The sequence below is a fragment of the Accipiter gentilis genome, chromosome 6 (genome assembly GCF_929443795.1).
Source record: "Accipiter gentilis chromosome 6, bAccGen1.1, whole genome shotgun sequence".
NCBI classification, from domain to species: domain Eukaryota; kingdom Metazoa; phylum Chordata; class Aves; order Accipitriformes; family Accipitridae; genus Astur; species Astur gentilis.
The window spans coordinates 16,466,278-16,489,581 of NC_064885.1; the positions used below are offsets into that span (position 1 = coordinate 16,466,278).

At 37.7% G+C, this 23,304-nt stretch overlaps 1 protein-coding gene across 11 annotated transcripts in view; it reads right to left on the minus strand.

The window, feature by feature from the left end:
* The window catches only part of STAG1 (stromal antigen 1), a 203,965-nt gene that overhangs the window by 82,106 nt on the left and 98,555 nt on the right, over positions 1 to 23,304 (minus strand). For all 11 annotated transcript variants that reach the window (XM_049803267.1, XM_049803268.1, XM_049803266.1 and 8 more), the window contains 4 exons: positions 14,467 to 14,543; positions 8,222 to 8,426; positions 5,220 to 5,371; positions 848 to 921 (listed from right to left, as the gene is read on the minus strand). In XM_049803267.1, coding sequence (XP_049659224.1) covers positions 848 to 921; positions 5,220 to 5,371; positions 8,222 to 8,426; positions 14,467 to 14,543 — 508 coding nt within the window. The remainder of the gene's footprint in view (positions 1 to 847; positions 922 to 5,219; positions 5,372 to 8,221; positions 8,427 to 14,466; positions 14,544 to 23,304) is intronic.

Here is a 23,304-nt window from a genome sequence, read left to right on the forward strand (position 1 = left end):
GCACCAAGATGCTGCAGATGCTCTGATGTATCTTGTGATGCAAAACAACCCTAAATCTATTTTAAGGTTACTGCTCTCTGATAAACCACACTCCAAAATAGCATGCACCACTCCAAATCCAATGCTTTGTGCAATTCTAAAATAAACAGAAGCGCACGCATGTGCACACTGACACACACACGAATATATACAACGTGCTGTGGTTTTGTATTCACAAGACATAGCATATTAACTATTAAAAAACCCCTTTGTGATGTGCTAACACCACAACTACTTTTTAACGTTCTTGCTACAAACATCCAAAACAATTCACAAATGAAAAATACATGTTAACTGGAATCAAGGCTTTTGATTGCCTTTATGTAATTTAAGGAGGAAAAAGCCTAAAGTAAAGTTGTAGCTGTGGCTAAAGCATATATGGTGCAAACATCAGAAATTTGCTGTTTACACCTAAGACCTACAAAAGGAAATGCAGAGTAGAGGTCGTCAGTAACCAAAACTGCCCTCTTATGATATGCAGTGATCATATGATTATTCTTAAGATATGTCATGTTTGTGCTCCCACCTTGGACAATGTTTCTTTTCAAAACACAAAGATTCAAATTCCGTGTCTCCCACAAGTCTTTAAAGCTGTTTTACTGAATTACAATAAAGTTGTGTGGATTGTCTACTGTGCAATGAATAGCGGTTAAACGTATATTTTCTTTCATAACTTCAGTATTTTTGATACTGCTTTTGTGGCATCTAGAATATTACATCAGAACAAAAATCAACACAGAAATCGCCCTTGACATTATTTTTGATCATACTTTGTTAGCAGAGTCTACTGTAGCATGCATTTTCTTACCGGTATCTATGAACAAATATACCCTTAAAAATAGAGTTCATCATATTTTCAATTTCATCTTGGTTTTCTTGTAGCTGGAAAAAAAAGCAAAACAAAAATAAATAAAAGATCACTGCTTATTATAATTTGATATTCTACAATTCCTTATTGGGAAACATTAGAAGACCATGGAAGAGCACTTCGAGGTATTAGTAGATTCACCATTTTCTACTTCTCCAGCACATGCCTATATTCCGTGAACATACATACATATATATACATATATATGTGCAATGCCTTAATGGAAGAAAGTCAACATTCTCTACAAACATCAATTAATTTATTTTCAAATTAGTCCTTTGAAGTGGTCATCACCATTTTTTTGCTACTGAAATTTAGAAAAGTAGAGACTATGTGTTCAGTACTGTCAGCAGTCCTGTATTCATAGTTAAATAGAACTGTAAGTGAATGACAGCTGCAGAAATTAAGCTGGTTACAGATCAGGAATCCCCTCCGAAAAATTCAATGTCCTATTTAAGGGAAATACTTAAAGATGTTCTCAATCTTAAGTATGAGTGTCAGTTGCTTTAACTTCAGCGCCCATGATAGCTTAATTTCTGAACCAGGAAGCTTTCCAGAATCAGGGCATGTGTGCTTAACATTGGAGCACACCTGACATCCAGGCCTTAGATTGCAAAAAACCAAACCAAACCCAAATTAAAAAGGTGTTATAAGCACGTTTTTTATAAATAAGAGTGTTTTTATAAAAAACTTAATATTTCCTGTGTAGTATGAGCACATTTTCTAAGTACTATGGAAAGCTTACTTTGTGTCAATGAATATGTTAACACATCCTAAAGAACATCTTGGAATCAATTAAACTATTCTCATACTGTCAGCTTTTGTACTAAACTAAATAAGTATGAATTAATTACACCAAAATGCAGTTTTGCTAAATAAGATGACACTAATTTCATACAACTTTTGAAGCAGAACTACTACTACACTCAAAGCCATCGTTCTTCCATCAAGGTGTTTCTTAACGTCAAAGCAGAATACCACAACACGTGTGAATGCAAATTTTTCCACATTTTCAGTATGAAAACCACAACAGAACCTTGCTAGTACAGAGTGCATAAAATAATAAAACCCGTATAATCATGGACATACATATTTAACAGATAAAACATCTTAAAGCCAGAGGCAGAATTACGATCAGCTGTTTCAACTTCCTGCATAGCATGAGCTCATAAACACTTTCACCTAGGGGTTTATATTTTTCCAGCTATGTTTATAAATATTTCTACAGTATCTTCTAGATGAGATCTAAAATAGCTTGCAAAACTCAGTAAATGAGGTCTCCCAGTTTCCTAAAATGTAAGGAGCTGCTGTCTCCATTTTGCATGTGGGGAAACTGAGGTATTGAGGGTTCTTCACTAAATTGTCAAACATCTGCCAAAGAAATTAATTTCATAGTATAAGGGACTATGTACAAAGGGAGAAGTCGGGTGCACACCACCTCTGCATGTATTAAAGGCCTGGTACACAAAACAAGCATATTTAGACATGGCTTCTGGGACAAGCACTATTTTTAGCATCAGCTCAACCCAAATATGCACAGACTAAATGCATGTTCAGGAATGCATAACTCAAAAAGGAGTGTGACATTCTAATCAGTCCTCAGTTGGTTGACTTCACAGGCTAAAGGCAGGCAAATATCCACAAAAACACGGGGCTAGAGACAACCTAGCACAGACTGCGGAGTAAAATGAGGGTGGGGATGAACCAAGAAGCCTCGGCAAAATCTAATGAGGCCCTGAAAGGGAAAGAGGAAGCTCCTGGAGAACTTTGGATATGAAACATTAATATAAAAACACACCACAGAAGACAGGTAGGAGAGACTGAACTTTATGAGCCACAAGAAGGTTAGGATACTGAAGAAAAGTGTACTTTGACATTTCTTTGAATGAGAAGTTGAGCAGCACCATACAAGACTAAGTGGCATAGATGAGGGTACAGCCTGGGTGGCTTCCTCCTTCTTTTCCTGCTTTTCTACAGGGAATTTGCAGCTCACTATAAACATGGTAAGTTATCAGCTCTATAACTGATATGGGGATCCAGGTGCTGGGGCAACAGTAGTGGAGAAGGAGAATCAAGAGATTCAGCAGGCCCGTGTGAGATCCCTTTTACTTTTGCGTGCTAACATTGAAAAGATACAATTTTCAAATGTATCTTAGTTTCAGTAATGAATTAACAATTCTTTGAAAAATATGAATTTTCTCTAAAACTTTAATTGCCTTTTACACTTTCAGTTTTTCTAGATCATGTACCTGAATTTGAGCGCTTAACTTCAGGCATCTTGAGAGTGCATTCGTGTCTCAGGATTCCTGCTCTTACCAATGCAAAAGTGATTTAGCACCCCCCCCTTAAACCTAAGTAAAAATAAGGGAAACGTTCTCTTCTTGAGTCTGCAAGCATTTTGAGAAGCTCAAAAAGACATGTATGACAAACACAAAATTTGAATTACTACTGGCAGCAACTAAAACACAACTTCCTCTATTTTGTGGTGGATTGTTACATAAGTCACACAGTTTAGTTGAAAATCTCATTGATGAGAACAGAAATTCACGCACTGCTGTCACATTAGGTATGTCGAAGATGACATGAGAATGAAACACTTTGGAGACAGTGTTCCATCTCTTCTACTTCAGATTAATTTGCCACACTTAGCTTGCGAACTGTCCCTATATAACTTCATGAATATAAACACATGCCCATGTATGTGCCCATGAGGGTTTATTATGATGGCACTACATCAAAAGCATAAACTAAGAAAGTGCCAGCACAGGATACTATTGTAAATTCACAGAACCATTATGCCATCTAAACCAAATAAACACCTTCTATACAGAGCCCTCTATATGCTTAACACCATGTATCTGAGGACTTAATCACCACCAGTCTTCCCTGGCTTACTCCTATACAACATTTTGATTAGTTTTAGTGAGTAGTGATCTGAGAGAGACTGCACAGACATATCAAAAGTTAAGATTTGCAAAATGCTCATTCTTCTTTCAGGGTTTCACAGCTCCATGCTAGCCTGGGTATCATTGCTTCAAATTATATATTGCATCTCCAAAAGACATTGAAAAGAACAGCTGAAGGAATGAGTATAGAGGATGTCCATCGACACAGAGATACTAAACCCAGTTAATCAGTGTAATTAGTGACTTTTTCCTTCTCTGAAAATTCAAAGCAACAATCAATAAATCTGGAATAGGAACTGTTCTCCAGCTATTGTAACAAAGCAATTTTCCTTTTTAAAATGCTCTAAGGCTGACATTGAATTTAATATTTAAATTAAAATGTTTTCCATAAAGTTTGGGCAGGAGAGATTGTTCTTGCTTTTTACATTAATGCATGATTTTTAAGAATTATGAAAGCCAAATAAAATTGTGTTATGGATTGTAGGGGTAAAATAAAAATACAAATACGTTAATTGTAATTATCCCCAGACAAAGGCTATAAAGTCAAGCAAATCTGAGTCAAAGTTATACCTAAAAGAATCCAAGGTGCATGCAGATAAAGCACCCAGACATCCTTAACCTGCCATGGAGTAAAACAGTGGTGGAGGACATATATTAAAACCTAATATATTAACATTAAAACTTTGAATCTAAGTCATATATACTCCAATTTTTCAATCAATCTTACAAATTTTACATGGCATCTTTACAGATTATGGCTGTTTGGATGTATATGTATTCATTTTTTACTTGTCATCTTCACATTTCTTTTAAGTACAACTCTAAAACTGAATTTCCTGGGATATAATAATTTACTTAGGGACGATTACAGCAACCTCCCGATGATTTTGCTCACCTAATGCCAGACTCATACTTATTAAAAGCGACTTTAATGTCTCCCTAGCTTCTTCTCCCTGAGAGCAGGTGCTATAGCCCCTACTACAGTGTTTCTTGAAAGAAGCTACAAAAAGAAGTACTAATGAGAAACTAGGTAATAATTGCAGTGATCAAAGGGAGAAATGGGCAGTGCAGTGAGGGACTACATGTGATCCTGTTTTGAAAGTCTTCTTCCATAACCAAAATATTTACTACTTACAACTTGAGACTGATTTTCTTCCTGCCTAGTCATATACACAAGCCTGAGAATAGAAATTACCCTGTGCGTGCAGAACAGCACACAAACTCAACTGAATGTCTTAATACAAGATTTAAAAATGTAGCCACAGTAATATGCTTGAGATCACACAAACACAACTGCAGAACTAATCTTTTGTTTCTTACTATGGTACTCAAGTTACAAACCACCCTGGACTTCCTGTTGGAGGGAATACACATGAATCAGGAAAAAAATTCATCTTTTCACTTGCCTCTTTTCTTTTCTGAAGCAGCAGTTCCAATCTTTCATTAGCTCTTTTGCCAATCATTTTGTTTCTCTCAGCTTCATACTGCCTCTGTGTATTATCCTGATGAATGCTCAGGTTTAAGGCAACATTCACAAGAGCAGTCATAAGCTTCATAGCTGCAAAGGCAGAAGACAGAATATGACTCTTTACCTGTAGTCACAGTTAAAAAATATTGCCTCAGCAGATCCATACTCACAGAAAACAACTTGACCCTGACACAAAGCCATATGGAAAGGCCCTTCCCACCCAAGCAATACTCAGGTCACTTGGCTGATCTAAAGATCAGAAAAGAGAGTGTGTATACCGCATTGAGCTCCCGGCAATGTTCTTTGTCATCTTCTCCAGAAAATTATGCAAGTTCTGAATGCATAGGTCAGTGAGCAAGCATATGAATCTGCAGGATCAGTGTACACCACAAAGCTTGTTACTGTGGAATTACATACATTTCTCTACTAAGAAACATTAAGTATCATTGTAGATGCCTCCATGCTATGGGTAACTCTTAACCAATAGCTACTGAAGATTACTCAATTTACAAGGGACCACTGCACTGTTTCTCTGAAAGTAAGTCTGACACTGCTCTGAAGTAAAGTGTATAGTTGTATAAAAATACAATTAGAACTTTATGTACCCCTTTATATGCATTTTCACACATGCTGGATATAATATTTTTCATGTATATTTTTCTGTCTTAATTTATGTTTACAAAAACATTAATAAAGGTCTTTCCCATGTTCTGTGTGGAGACATGGCACATCACGTTTTACAATACTGAAAAAACAGCAAAATAACCTAAGAACCTATCACATCCTCACTGACTAAATACGCAGCATTGTCTTCAAGGTAGAAAACCAACTATACAAATGAAGAAGTGAAGCTACTCTTATGGTAGCTCTGTCTTATCTTGCTATTGCTCAAAGCTGGTAACTCTAGAAGCACCTACATATACTTCTTGCCTTATAAGTTTCTTACTATAGTGAATCATTTCTCATACAAATTGGTTAGCACAGAGGAAAACTGAAAACAAAGTTTTCAAAAACACTCCTTCAAGAATAAATGCAATTCTAAATGTAGATCTTCATGAACTTTATCAAGACTGAGCTCCATGGCATCATGCTGACCTCTGCTCTGCAGGATAGCAACTTCATTAAATGTGCGACGAGTAGCTTGAAGGAAATTTGCAGAATCAAAACAAAGATCTCAAGCTTGTTAAAACAAACAAACAAACAAATAAATAAATGGCATGTATTATCACTGGAAAACGCTGGGGATCTTTGGCAGCTCCTATTCCTAATGTAAGCACTAGACACATGTATATCTAATGCGAGAAGCCATCAGTGGCTTAAATAACCAAAGCTAGCTGTGATGAACCTTGGCTTTACATTTGCTTATCCTTGCTTGAAGTTTCTAGCTACATAATCCATTTCAAATGATGGCAACTATTTCTTCCACATAGCAGAGGTCTTGCATAACTTCTCTAATGTATGGTGCTGTTTCCTGTCTTTTCCTTCAAGCCTCTCATACTTTCCAAACATCTGTCCTCCACAAGGATGAACCAATCAATAAAAGAGACCGGAGTGCATACCTCACTCCATAATCTCTCTCCTGTGAAACAATCAACCACAATCTAAGCAAATAGCAAATCAACATCACCTGGAATTGAAGATAGTATCAGCTGGAAAGGAATACAGTTTCCATCTCAGCTTAAATAATAGGTACAGATTTCCAGCAGGTTATCTGCAGCTCAAGTAGTGTTTATCTTTGAATACTGAATAGGTAGAGCCAAACTCTAAACCTGGAAATTTACATCTACATAACTCATGTTTCCACCATCCTGTTACTGAGTAAGGTGAAGAATGCAAGGGGATAGGTTTCCAAAAGAGTTCAGCCACTGTGAGTTGAAGGTTTTGGTTTTCAATTTTAAAATCAAACTCCAATCAAATCTGGATTTGGTTTTTCAGTATCATTGGAAATCTGCCTCTTATCGATTCATAGCACAAGATGAAATTTGAAACAAATTCTGATTGAATCTGTTGGACACTGGCTATTACACTTGGAAATCTGAACAAAATTATAAGAGACTGATTGTGGAAAGACTAACTAATAAAAAACAAATATTGGCAGTAGAAATATTCCAATTATGACAAATGTCTCCTATAAAGGCTTCAAATATTTGGCATGATCTATGAACAGTCTAGGAAGAAGAATCTTCCTATAAGATGTATTTCAGCACATGAGATGAGCAGAAAGATATCACCTGACATAATAAGTTTTAGACACCTACATCCAAGCTAGCCATCCTAGTACTGCTTTGCAATTGGAGAAAACCAGTTAATCCTAGAGAGCAATTCACCTATCTTATGAGAGATATCTCATATAGGGCCAATGAAATACGTTCTAGAAAAGCCTATTTCCATCTAATGATATAACCAGTGCTTTCCTCAGATGTAGGCAGGTGTGTTGGAAGGTGCATTGCGGCTAAGGTAGAAAACAGTGAGACATACAACTATGGCACAGTGCTCCCAAACTTAATGCTTCTCAAGAGTGAAGGCACAGATTTTATTTTTCAGTGGACTGAAATTCTTTGATAATACAATTTTCTTGACACTTACTTAGAATAAATTTGTACTCTAAAATACAAAATTATGAAGACATTCTATACAACAAACGAACAACTAATAACAAAATACAAGACATAAGCATGCCACTTTTGATTCACAGGATCACTGGAAGCCCTGGGTATGACAGGAATCTCTGAGATTAAATGGCTCAGCATACTCCTTTCCAAACAAAAAAGTGTATTTTAAGTATAGTTATACCATATATGGTACTTGGATTTGATCAAGCTTTCCGGAGTTCTCAGTGCTGGTCAAATTCAACCTCAATCAAAATTAGGAGTAATCCTCAAAGTGGCTAAATAGTAGCAACTCCTTTGAAAAAACTCTTCTCCGCGCTAGCTTACTTACCAGCTAATGTACTGGTGTGCCTGAAAGCTCGGACCTGGGAATCTGACAAACCAGTCAGAAGAGAGATCACTGTGTCCATCATGTATTCATCATAAATGATGCTATACTGACACTGTCGAATGAGCACTCCAATGAACTCGCAGAAGTTGGATCGAAACTTCTTCCACTGTGGCCCAGGCATCGTAAGTGGATAATCACCACTGTCCTGAAGAACAAGAAAATGAAAATATTAAGTATTAAAAGTCTCCTTATTTAATTTATTTTGATGTTGTTGTAGCCATCATGGTCTAAGTTTTTAAGCTAAACACTTTCTACTTCAAGCCAATGGAGACTAAACAAAACCAACAAATTATTCTTCAATAAACGAAGAAGGCTGTTGGCACGAAACCACTTTTTCAAAGACTTCATTGTAACTGTTCTAGACTTGCAGTATTAGCTCTGTATAGTCTAAAATGTGCATCAAGACTCAATTCTTTTCCTTGTGTCCTGGGTTGGGAAGTAGGGGGAAAGGATGAGTGTCATGGTTTAACTCCAGCCAGCAACTAAGCACCATGCAGCCGCTCACTCACTCCCCCCCAACCCAGAGGGATGGGGAGAAAATCAGGAAAAGAAGTAAAACTCGTGTGTTGAGATAAGAATGGTTTAACAGAACAGAAAAGAAGAAACTAATAATGATAATACTAATAAAATGACAGCAGTAATAATAAAAGGATTGGAATATACAAATGATGCACAGTGTGATTGCTCACCACCCACCAATCGACACCCAGTTAATCCCCGAGCAGTGATCCCCTCTGCTCCCCTCTCCCACCAGTTTATATACTAGATGTGACATCACATGGTATGGAATACCCCTTTGGCTAGTTTGGGTCAGCTGCCCTGGCTGTGTCCCCTCCCAACTTCTTGCGCCCCTCCAGCTTTCTCGCTGGCTGGGGATGAGAAGCTGAAAAATCCTTGACTTTAGACTAAACATTACTTAGCAACAACTGAAAACATCAGTGTTATCAACATTCTTCACATACTGAACTCAAAACATAGCACTGCACCAGCTACTAGGAAGACAATCAACTCTAACCCAGACGAAACCAGGAGAATGAGAAAGGACTATTTCTAAGTATTTAAGGTCAAAACCTAAAGAAAGGCTTGTGTGATTGAAAGTTTGTGTCATTCTCCATCCCCACTTCAACTCCACATTAATATTCTAATCAACTGAATGCCCCTCCCCACAAACTTTGCTTTACTCAAGTTTACAGTTGAGATCTTATCAGAAAGTCAGTACTGCCCTTTTATTAATCTTATAAACTTACCCTTTTTCTAGTGGTAAAACCTGCCTTCTGATAGATGTAATGGAAATTTTACTACAGATTCATATATCCCATACAGTTTCATACACTCCCATCTTCTAAAGATTATTGCAAGACTGGAGCAGGGATGTGAACATTCAGTTCATTTAAGTTTAACTCCTCTCCAAGTCTGCTCTTTCTGTTCTCACTTCAAGCAATATTGCATTTCAGTGGGACTGCCCCCCTCCCTGCATTAGAAAATGCTTTTTTCCCCTTCAGTGAAAAAGATTATCTTTAATCTCCCTGGTCACCTGATTTGTAAGCCAATTCCAGATTATCCAAAATATCAAGGCAATAATGCTCCATCCTGAATCTCTCCGCCAAGATAAGAAGTCAGTAGTATCAAATTTAAATCCATTTGTACATATTTATTCTGTGTTATTGTGAAGAACAAGCACTTCTGTTCTCTTGGGACTTGTCTTACCACTCAGACTGAACCATATAAAGCCAGTAACGTAAGTGTCGAGGAGCTGTCATCAAATAACCTCTTACCTAAACTTCATAAAAAATATTCCCCTGCAGCAAAAAACCCTATCAAATTTAACCAAATCACACACATTTCAATCATACTAAAATAACAATTAAAATTGCAAAGACAAGTGCTCAAATATTAGAAAGAGACAAAATTATAAGGCACTCTTAATGACCTTACTCTCTCATTCATTAAAATGGTGAATGACGTGATCTTAACAAGCAATATTTTTACTTCTAATTTTGAATGGCCAATCTGAGAGAAATAGGAGCCTTGGTTTAAAAAAACAATTCAGAGGGTTGTAAAGCTCCTGACATAAAGACATCTCCTAGCATGTTCAATTGTAGCTGTGAGTCCTCAGAACTTCTTTGAATTAGATCAAAGCGTTTTGTAGTAGAAACCCAGATAACACAGTCTAAAATATGTAGCAATATCATTAACTGTGCCATGTGTTTCAAACTGTTCTTTGTCTGTTTATGCCTAATGCTCATTAGTGAATTTTAGTACAGTACAGTGTCTTGCCATGTAAATACAAGCCCTGCATTAGTCTCATATTTATTTAAATTTAGGAATGAAATTAAAATGCTAAAGCTTTATCCTCAATGTTTTCCTGACAGTAACTCCATATGAATACCTCAGACTCCTCTTCTTCTACCTGCTTATACCTTATTTTCACAAACAACCTCCAAAGTCCCTGCCTGCACAGTACCTGTGGGAACTCTGCATGTGAACTTACATACATAATATATGCTTCCTAGATGTATGTATATGTAATTTTTGGAATAGATCCTCAGAACCTCTAGTGCTGTGTGTAACTACTCACATTTATATGATGTATTTTTAACCTACAATTAGATATTAGACAGTCCTTTCAAAAAGCATGTGAAGACTGCACCAAGAACATCTCATCTGGCTGAAGTGGGAAGAATAAATTTCGAATAAAGCCACTTTATTCGATCTTTTATTCTTGATACCAATAAAAATGTCATACATCAGTGACACTAATATGTGATATTTGATGGTGCAATGGTTAGAAAACTCAAACTAAAACAAGTTTTTGTTCACCTGCTTACTCTAGCACAAGAATTATGAGAGAATTGATCTATAAAATGCCTGTACTCATAAGCCAAGCACCCAAATAGTGCAGCAGATGGATGTCCATGGAATTTCCTGTTTCAAACTGAACCTGTTATTTCCATCATTTCAGTCCTGCACAATTGTTCCTCCACCCAAGATCAGGAAAATCAGTGCTTCAGTCCCTTCCATAAATGCAGAAATTAGGACCAGCAGCCAGCTGATTACTGCAGCACTGACAGAACAATGCGATGATCTTGAAAAAGTAAAGAAAGTAGCAAATCTGAACATCTTCAATGGAGATTAAGATATTTTCTGGGCAGTATAATGTGCTAATGAACAGATAATGCAAGATTTTATCCTAGTTAATACTACATTTGTACTTTTATTTCCCTATTATCTCTAGGCTTGTAGAAATAAAAATGGCAAGTCTAAAGATGACAATGAAGGTAGGTTGGGCTGGTAGATTGGCCTAATTATTTTGACAAGAGCCTCACTCTCTCCTCCTCCTTCACTGCCACACAGTCAGACCATTACCTTCTCATGGACTGACATTGGATTTAGGTGCATGAGAGGACAGCAGCGCAAGGGAAATGTTGTGGTGGCAACAGCCCTCAGCAAGTGCTTTGTCTCAGGATGACACAGAGGGGATGGACATAGTGAGTCCTGGGTACTGGAAGAGGTACTACAGGTGAAATGCCAACAGTGATATTTAGAATGAAGAATTGAGGGTTGTTCCTCAGCTGTGTAGAAAATGGTGGTGCTTTACTTAGATAATGTATGACCACCTGGTCCAGCCAGCACTGTTGGTCTCCTCCTGGCTCCTTTCTTTTATTGCTTACTAAAAATTCACAAAAAAAAAAAAAAAAAAAAAAAAAAATCAGTGGCAGTATGGACTCAGGGAAGCAGTCTAGTCAATCTGCACAGAGTCAGGGAGCCCAGCCAATGGCACTGCTGAAAGGAGGCAAGAAGTAGATCTGCCTGGGTTCTCTTCTCCCTTCCCCAACAAGAAAAGAAAGGTTAGGAAGGATCATGCAGATCTGCTGAATTTAGCTTGAGTTGCCTTTAGTCAAAGGACTGTCAGTGGCAAATAGCGTCTGCTCACCTACAGCTCTCCCAGAAACAAATGATTGTTGTTCTGAATCTTGAAATGGTGGACACAAAGCAGAGGGCCAAGAAGTGAGCTAACACTATGCCAATTGCAACTGCAAGTTTACAATCTGCTGAAGACTGAAAAAGATTTTGTTTGTTTCATTATGTGTTTTACCCTGAACAGTCATGTAAGCTGCTCTTATTCTCAAAGTTTGTATTTTTTGTGACTATGACATCCTTTTAGGCACAGACCAATCTGAAATATTATGACTAGCAATATGAACAAATAGGCCATATAACAATTATAAACTCACTATGCTGTGACGATCTGATATATGAACAGTGGTTGAAAACTGCACTAAACTCTAAAATATTTTCCACTGCTAACAGGGTATGAGTTTATTCCAGATTTCAAAGTATTGACTGGGTTGTGGTATAAAACTACCAATTTCACGTTTTTATACCAAACCCCACAATTTCTTTCACAAATCCATTCAAGTGTTAAGGCAGAAGCTAGAATGGAAACTTTCTGTTACAACTGCAGAAGTTCAGAAAAGTTTCAGGTAATGGAGAATGAAAGGTTATGTACTAGTAAGTAATTCTTTGAGATATGTTACTTGTATGTACATTCATACTGTGCATAAGGAAGAGAGTTTTCTTCTCCTTTGAGAAAAAACTTTGACAGTTTTTGAAAAGGTTTTTTTGAGACATACTTTCTTCTGTCAAGTGTGGGACAATCCTCCCTTGGGCAAAATCAATGTTCTTTGCCTTCTGGACAGTGCCTTGGCCATTCTATTTTGTACAATGGGGCTAGACTAAAGATGATATCCAATTCTGCTTTCAAACTACACTAGTAAAAATTCACTGCATTTTATTAACTTTGGTTGGGTGATGTTTTAAAAAGCAACACTATTTCAGCCAGAAAGTAGCATGAATTGATACAAACCTTTTATTTGCCATTGTACACCTACATTTTATTCACTGTACCCTATTCCACCTGTACCCAAAGGCCCTGAGTGAATACCTGAGTACAGCAAAAGGAGCATCCACACGGCCGTAGTTAAGTACATACTTGAACAGTTTGTTGTTCACGGCCATGAACAAGATAGAAATCCTGCAGAATAAAATCGTGAAAAAGAGCAGTGTTCACATTTATAGTTTTCCTGCTTAATTTTTTGAATCACAGCCTTAGCATTCCGTTTTGAATTGGTCAGAAAAAGACACTCCTGTCCTACAGAAAAATCATGTTTCAGCATTTGTTTTCCTCACTATACAAAATGAATACTCAGAATGTTTAAGTTCTTTATACATGAAAAATCAAACAAATTACAGTTTGAAAAATCTCAAAGCTAAAAAGCATTCACCATTAGGAACATTTTCATTTTGACAGAAGATAATCCAATCTGAATTGTAATACACTTGTTTCAAACAAAATGCTTAGATCTTTTGAAAGAGTATTTTTTTCTGTAACACTGTTCCAAAATTGTAATTTTCACGTCAAGTTATTATTTAGTTTAAATTGCCATTTCAAATGAACAAAACATAATTTGCACACAGAAAACAGAGCAGAATGCTGCAAATGCCAAGCCTGCAGTCCTGTCTCGGGAATCTGGAGTTCTTTGTTCTATGATGACAGTTCCAAGAGGTGAACTTCAGAATCCAGAATACCACCACCAATTTCAGTGGGATGAGAAAACTTTCCACAGTTCTTCTTACTGCCTCCTGTAATTAACCTTTCTAATACCCAGGGAGCAGGCAGACAAGGATATCCCTAAAGCCATACAAAGATATATGAGGGTCTACATGGATCCAGACCAGGGCTAACAGGGATCCAAGCTAGTTCTTGCAGCGTCACACCTGGCTAGGCTCTCTTACACCACTGGATGTGAACTTGCTCCATGCTTTTGTGTAATAGTACACTTATGCCCTTAACCTGGCTAATTCACAAACTTTTCTGAACCAGTATTTCAGCACCCAGAGCCTACTCAATCCACAACACTGGCTATTCAAGATGAGCAACTCTAACCAGCTTTTTCAAATTATTTTATTATTTTTTGGTTTTCCACTATTATTCTTTCCTAAAGCTCATGCTGGCTTGTTATTCCTTATCAAATAGTTTAAATTGCTGCTTTGCTTGTCAATGCAATTTCTCATACTGACACATTGCTTATCCACTGGTTTCTTGCCCATTGCATTTTTATTTTAAAACAAAAGTATATTGTAATATATTTCATAATGTTTAAAGACCTATTTGTATACTATACCTCATCAAATTCTTCCGTCATTTTCCTTATGATTTCTGCATTTTGCATGTTCCTGAACATTTCAATTCTTACAGTACCTGTAATGTAATGAAGGAACAAAATAAATTAACACAACCCATTTTTTGTTATCTCAAAATATCAATGTTTTTCTGCTGCTAAATTTACAGCTCAATAATACATGAAAGAGTATATAATACAATAATAAGAGAAACTCATTGAACAAAACTGTCTTTTGAATAAGTGGATAAAACCCCCCTCTGTTCTGCAAAGTGCTATCAGACTAGAATTTAGTAAAATTTTCCATATTTTTACTCTTTACAGCTGAGCAAGTGTGATACACAAGTGAGAGCAATGCAGGACTCGCGTGATCTCTGCAGTTGCCAAGTGTTAATTTTGTGTGCAAAATAAAATGAAGACCATCTTTCAGTTCCACGGCCACTACTAGTAATTCTCTACTTTTTATGTTGGGTCACCTGGTTTACAGATATACCACAATCTCTATGCAGAGACACAGGAGTGGTTTTCAAACGGCTTAGCTTGGAACCAGCATGGCTTATTGACTTCGGCACAGCACTGTGTGAATGGAGCTACAGCACCTGCAGAGCAGAGCTAGCACGACTGCATCGCATGGTGCTCCTGTCAGCAAGTTTTTCCAAAACCAAAAGCTCCAAAGGGCTCAGTCAAGATGTAAGCCAGCTCAGGACCAAAAGCAGCAACTGCATCTACGTTATTCCTTCATTTGGATTATGCCATTACCACCCATTACCTGAACAGTGAAGTTGATAGGATCAACTTTTCATTGTAAATTGAACAAAGCTACCTCAATTGAAAACATAACAACACAATAGAAATAAATGAAAATTCTCATTACTTGATCCTAAAATCAGTCAGTATAAATGAATAAAATATTTTTACACATTATTGTCTTCGCAACTAGACACTGTCTAAATATCCAACCACATAACGCAAATCAACATAGAGAACTTTTTTTTTTTGCTAATGCACGATCTTCTTTTTGCCACTTCACAATCTTCTTTTGTTAATGGAGGAAATGCAGAAAAATTAAGCAAACTGCAGAGCTACAAAATCCATCCCAACGTCATTAACATTACAAAGAGTAAGTCTTCTTGCTTTTGCAAAAAATTCAATTGGATTAATGATACACTGCATGGCTCCAAAAATTCAAACCATAATAGAAGCAGCTTAACAGCTAATAGTATTAGGCCCTGTACAAAGGATAAATAAAGATAATTTAAGTACACTAAATATTATGAGAATGTTTTAATTCCAATATTTTATTCCTTGAAAAACAAGCATTAGAAACATACGCATTTCAAAATATGCAAGCCCAGTTACAGCACACCAATCCTCTATATCTTAGTAGGGGTACTGTTTTACAACACAACTTAAATATTGATTTCTTGAATTGGTTTTGCTTCTTCATGAAATAATATTTACTTGTTATCTCTTTTATACGGGGTAACACTGTGAACCTCAGTTCTAACAATGGTGATTTAAGTTTGTGCATGGCAATTTCTATATTATTAATAAACAATTAGTAATGCAATATATTAATATAAAACAAGAAACCCAAGAGAATGCTACCATATGACAGCTGCATACCTGGTTTATCAGCTTGGAAATCATCTGTAAATGCAGCAACATTTTAATGTTTCCCCCAATATTGAAAGTTTTGTATCAAATAAGTGAAACAGTTTCACAGTACATCTCAGAGTATTGAATAATGGACAGCTATTCTTAGAAATCCACCTCAACTGCATTAATACCCCTTTCTCTCACTGCATGCTGTCATATGTGGCTCTTTGCATTGGTAACATAACCCTTATTGAAAAAGTAACCTATTGACCTTTGTTGTTTTATTTCTTATAGCCCTGATTCTAATTTTATTCTTATCTAGATCTTCTGTTAATAACCCCAAATAGCTTCCACATAATACATAACCATGTTACTTTGTCAGAAAAAGTAAAAACACCATAACTAAAATTCCTTGTTAATGCACTTCACTCAATTCAAATCTCCTTTCAGCTTTGTATAATTCTGTTGTGGTTCTCTGTATCTTTTCTTCCTGAGGATACAGAAAGCAATTATACTGTGGTCACTATTACTCAGTGGCTCAGATATTATTACTTCTTTCTTAAATAACCTCCTGCATGTTACTTCACAGTCAAATTAAGTATAATTTTTCCTTGAACAATTTCTCTCAAGGAATCTGTTTCAGGAGATGACTGCTTAAAACACTGCTTCTGTAATTCCACAAACTTGCAGATGCAGTAACAGTGCTCCAAGAAAGCTGATGGCTCGTACTGGATGCGCACACCCTCCATGTTACTATCAGACCACAAATTGTACACACTGTGCCACAGACACATGGACCCTGCCCACTAAATTGGCCAAGGAGACAGGTTGCAAACACAGGTGGGTTTCTCTTGAATCATGGAAAGGCTTTTTACCTTCCATGACAAGAACTGAGACAGCATCACCTATCTCCTGAGCACTTTAGATTTCGATTGATTGCTGTGCAGAGGTGTTTCAGATAAGGCTGGTGTAGATTCTACAGACATCTTCCAAACAAGCAATGGTCCAGCTCTTTGAAAGGATCAGACAGGGACATACATAGGATGAAACAAACTCTTGACATCTCCTAGGGATGGCAGGGTGGACAAGAGCTCAACATTACCCATGAAGTGTCAGCAGGCATTAAGAGCAGTGAAGATGAACAGCACTTATCAGCTCACTGTCATGTCTCATTCTTTCCTCAACTTTTTATGACATGGAAGTCATGTCAAGCAAAATGAGCATTTCTACTTATCTGGCAGTAGGCAATAGCTTTGGCCTGACTGCTTTTCCTACCACCACCTTTCCCTCACCTGACCAAAACACAATCCTGTCTGTTTTTCTGGGGAACTGATTTAACACTCTGTAAATATGCTATGAAGACTGCTCACAACACATTTCATGGTGTCATCACAACATTTCAACACCGCAATGGTCAACAATGTTCACATTCATAGTTTTTGATTAGTGAAAAGCTAAACTCATTTTTCAAGTGAATCCTGAAAATATAACAGATTTTCTATAAACTATAATTGAAGGTGTGGAATGCATTCCTAAGGTCTCTGCTTTACTCATGCTGCTACTAGTCTTCTATCCTTTTCTAAACTGAGTTTTACCTCTATCTTGAAGCTCTCACTCTGTATTTAGTGAAGAGGATTTAACAAATCAAGAAGCCTGTTCTACTTCAGTAATAAGTTCTCAGTTCAAACTTATTCACACATGTTGTGTTTTAAAAAGGTCTTCTCACTGACATGCAAGTGTATTTCCTTGATGACAAAATTCCAGTTTAACTTTCAGCTAAGACAGGTATCAATTAAATTTGTCAACAATTAATCATGTCACCCAACCCAGCTTTTAAAAGTGAGAAGAAAAAACCCATACAGAGGACACAACATTATTTCAACTAGATGGGAGAAAGACTAAAAGGGCCTTTAAAAAATTGGATTAATAAACTTAAGAAAAAAAACCCAAAAAACTGTGTACAAAACAAGATACAACATTTCAGGGGATATAACATATCACAGACTCAGTGGCTTCAAAACATATATGTATAGTGAGAAGACTAACCAGTTATAATAGCAAGCCCTGCAAAAGAAAAGTAACAACAAAAATCTCCTAGACCTTTGGAAGATGTATAAGCTCTCAAATTTGAGCAACAACCAACCTTTAATACCAGGAGTTTAAGAGGGTAGTCTTTGAATGCAGATTGTCCCATGACTACCTTTCCTCCTGTATTGGCTTTGTGTGGCAAGGTTTTGGTAGCCGGGGGGGGGTGGGGCGGGGCGGTTACAGGGGTGGCTTCTGTAAGAAGCTGCTGGAAGCTTCCCCTGTGTTCGAGAGAGCCCATACCAGCTGGCTCTAAGACGGACCCGCCGCCGGCCAAGGCCGAGACAATCAGCGATAGTGGGAACGCCTTGGTGATAACATTTTTAAGAAGGAAAAAAAAAGTTGGGACGGGGAGAAACTGCCGCGGGAGCGAGGAGTGAGAAGATGTAAGAGAAACAAGCCTGCGGACACCAAGGTCAGTGAAGAAGGAGGGAGAGGAGATGCCCCAGGCGCCAGAGCAAAGATTCCCCTGCAGCCCGTGATGAAGACCATGGTGAGGCAGGCTGTCCCCCTGCAGCCCAGGGAGGTCCACGGTGGAGCAGATCTCCACCTGCAGCCCGTGGAGGACCACACGCCAGAGTAGGTGGGTTCCCAAAGGAGGCTGTGACCCCGTGGGAAGCCCACGCTGGAGCAGGCTCCTGGCAGGACCTGCGGATCTGTGGAGAGGGGAGCCCACGGAGCAGGTTTTCTGGCAGGACTTGTGACCCTGTGGGGGACCCATGCTGGAGCAGTGTGCTCCTGAAGGACTGCACGCCGTGGAAAGGACCCATGCTGGAGCAGTTCGTGAAGAACTGCAGCCCGTGGGAAGGACCCACATTGGAGAAGTTCGTGGAGTACTGTCTCCCGTGGGAGGGACCCCACACTGCAACAGGGGAAGAGTGTGATGAGTCCTCCCCCTGGGGAGGATGAAGCAGCAGAAAATAACGTGTGATGAACTGACCATAAAACTCATTCCCCATCCCCCTGTGCCGCTGGGGTGGGGAGTTGGTAGAGAATCCGGGAGTGAAGTTGTGCCCGGGAAGAAGGGAGGGGTGGAGGGAAGGTGTTCTGAGATTTGGGGTTTTTTTCTTATTACCCTGCTCTGGTTGATTTGTAATAAATCCAGTTAATTTTCCCCAAGCTGAGTCTGTTTTGTCCATGACAGTAATTGGCAAGTGATCTCTCCTGTCCTTATCTTGACCCATGAGCCCTTTGTAATATTTTCTCTCCCCTGTCCAGCTGAGGAGGGGGAGTGATAGAATGGCTTTGGTAGGCACCTGGCCAGGGTCAACCCACCACACCTCCTCTGAAACAGAAGGTACTAACCTGGAAATCAGAGAACACCATCATACCAAATACTACACTCCAGGGGCTTCCTGCATATGGCAATTCTTGTATTTCTACAGGAAGGGAAGCTTGTATGACAGAAACAAGCCACTGCGTAAGTGGTACTCCAGCTGTAATAGCCCACAGTTATTTAAACACAACTAATGAAGACAAATTACTCACTAGTAAATGGACTCTTGAAATCTAAACTACTGACAGTTGGTAATAAATTACATACTATGTAGTATACTAACTGTACTATACAGTCAGTTTTAATCTCTGGCACCTTTATTCACAGAAGCTACACAGCTGATTTTATCCCTCTTATTTTGGACCACCTGCCCAAACTGAGTAAGCTGCAAGAAAAGTGGTGGGAAAATTGCAGCTCAAGACTAAAGTCAGTGGATATAAAGTAAGCCCACAGTGTTCTGCCAAAGAAGGACCTTAAATTCATAGTAACTGATTAGCATCTCTCAACCACACTTATTGGAAAAACAGTAACCAGAGGAAAGATTTATAAAGGCATCAAGATGAAGACACTAGAAGATTTGCACTGGAAAGTATCATATGAAAAAGGCAAAGTGCTCTTCTGCATTAACTGAAAGTTGACAGTTGGGATCAGAGCACTGGGAAGTAGTCTTGACTGTTGAAACTGTCAAGAGAGGGCAAGTTTAATAAAGACTTTGCAAGGATGGATGATTACAGAATCGTTGGATGGGCAATATTTCTTTCCCTTGATATCATTCAATGTGCATTTCCTATACTTTTTTCCCCACTTACCATTTAGATCATAAGAAATAATCCACTTCTACAATGTCCATAAGTGCAGTTTTTAATCGTCTCAGAAGTGTTAGTGACAAATCTCCATATGAAAGATGATAAACAAAGACTGAAGTCAAATCATAAAGAGAACATTATTTCTCACTGGTCAACTTGGGTCACAGTACACTTCTGTAATACTTCATTTACTGTTCCCAGAAGAGAGCTGCCTGAAACTAACCAGAAATTACTCGTGCCAGTAAAAAAGTTTATTTTCTGTGGCTTGCTCATGATCACATAGGAACACTGAAGGAGATCTTACCTCATTGGAATCAATAGGTATTAATCATTAATCTAAATGGAAGCCGTATTGGGAGAGCTGAAGAGCATCCAAATAGATGCTGAGACTTGTAAATCCCACTGGGGCTCCTACCTCTTTATTGATTTCTGTGCTTGAAAACTGAAACACTTTACTGAAACCAGAAGTTAGGATTCTAGAAAGAAGTTAGCCTAGATACTTATTTGAATTTCAGCTTTCGCAGCACATGCAGGAATAGAAGACCCTTTTCTTGATTTATTCTCCAATTCCTCCCGTTGCACAAGACTCTACGTTTCCCAACTTCTGCTACCAATAAAACAGTATTCAAAAGCCAGTATCTTCCTAAAAAACACAGCCCTAATTCATCTGTAGAGCAGCTTTTGATGGTGAACTCTTACTGAATGAATCAGCTAGAATCCCAATGGGAAAAAAAAAATACAGCCTCATGCAATTAAAACCTTATCAAACAGAGAATCACAGGCAACTGAAAAAAGAATTCTAATGGTTCATCCAAGTCTACCGTTGTACAACAAAACCAAAACCAAATATCTGTCAGTTCCCAAAATATGTTCAAATGTATTCTCTGAGAACTCCCTGCAATGTTAACTCCTTACCATTCACCTGATACACAGTATACACAGGAAAACTGTATTCTCTTGCTGCAGTCCAATTCTTTAATTGACCTTCTGCTTATTAATTTACATACCAGAATAAAATTTTGTTACCCTTAATTTTGTTTTACTTATTTTATGCATTGCTCTGATTTTGTCCAACACACTCCTGCAATTCTTGAATATCTACCTTTAATTCTTTGATTTTTCACATTCCCTTTTGATTTTCAGACCACTGCATGGCTCAAACAAGTTGTTCTCTTGCGATAATTCCTATTCTTCCTTTGCTTTAGGTTATTTTGCACTTGAGTCTTGAATACCTTTTTTTGGAACAGGAAGCTCTTCATTTTTTTTTCCTTGGTCATGTTTCCCACGCAGACTTGTGTATTTATTTTTTCAGTATAGTCTCTTCCTATTTTGAAGACCATTATCATTGTTTTGCCCTTCACTTTGCTCTCATAGAATTAGGAATATTAATATTCTCATGACTGAGCTCATTTAAATTGCCATCCCAATAATGAGAATTACCTCTAGAGAAGAGTGTTTTTCCATTTGTATTCTCCATCTTCTGTATCAAAAAACTGTCACCACCACATTGTAAGAATTAATTGGACAATCCTTACCTTGCTATATTCTACTCCTTGATGACATCTTGTTAGTTTAAGTCCCTTCATCTCACAACCTACTGTACATCATACAACTCTATACACTGATTAAAAAACAACAATGAAGCTTTTGTATCAGGCCTTCTTGTTTTCATGCCTCATAGTAGATGTCTACAGCAGAAACTCCCAGCTTCTCTCCCCTTCTATCACTGCCTAGACATTTTCAAGAAAGCTATTCTACATTTCAGAACAAATGTAAATGTTAGACAGGACAAGGATTTAGTGGAAAGCTCCTTTTCCTGAATTTTTAGACCTTGATTTTGCTAAAAAACCTTTCCAAACAGTTTTGTGGAATTAGATAAAGACCAGAAAAGCCATTACAGAGAACTGCATTAGCTCCACTGTGAGTCTTAAGCTGTGTAAGAAACATACGAAAAGAACAGACTTCCACCAGATAGCAGAGAAAAGGACAAATAAAGTAATTTGTTACTTGTCATCATGAACAGATACTTGAGGGTAGAGACATGTTTTTCTGTTGCAGTGTGATATTAAAGCTGAGAAAATCTGCAATGAAATCTAGGTTCTGGAATGGAGGAAACTTTGGTCGTTACAGTCCTTTCATCGCTCTTACTGCCCTTTTGTGCTCTCTCCTCCCAATGCCTGACTGCCACCTACAGTTCCTACTCTGTGCTCTTTACATGTCCAACAATGGCATGAACATATAACATACACAGTCATTAACTGAGACAGAAAGAAGCACAAAGGGATCACTACTAAAGCATTTTAAATTTTACCTCCTCCATAATATGAGGCATAGAAATCTGTTATCGTTCTGGTTTATGTAACTTAAACATAAGCAAGAAAACACTTTTTCATTATTGTAATTCAAAAAATTAGCTGAACTGTTTCTCCTGGCCTTTCATAACCAAATTCAGCCTAAAGGAAGATGTCTTGCCCAGTACAGAAACCTCAATATAATCTCTTAAAGTTTACTAAACGGGAAACTGATCAAAAACAATCAGTAATGTTAATAGTGCCAGCAGCTATAAGGAGTTATCAATAAAGGTTGTCAAAAATGTTGGTAAAGCTGGGAGGACTTAGTAATAGTTTTGACTATCATAGGGCTCACTACATGAAACAGTGGAATTTTAGTATCAAATCCTTGCTATTTCTGATACCCAAATTCAAGGATAATTGTTTCATTTTTAGAGCGAGCCATTCCATATTACACTTCAAAGTTCAAAGTTCTGAATGAGATTAAGAAGTTGATGACTTAATGTATATAACTAGTTTTTCATATGATTTGAACTGTTCATCTCTCTTCAAAAACAGAATGTCATTTAACTCAGAAGGTAACAGTGAAGGTAATGATTCCCTCATTACAGGTATGGGAAGAAATACATTGAAGACTGTCAGAAATTTTTACAAACAAGACAATGATTGGCGTCAATGACAATCCAGTTATTTCCCCTTGCTGGAAAAAAAAAAAAGTACATATTTTTATAGTAAAAAGTGATAGAAACTTAACATCCACTGTAAAGAAAACAAATCCTATGAA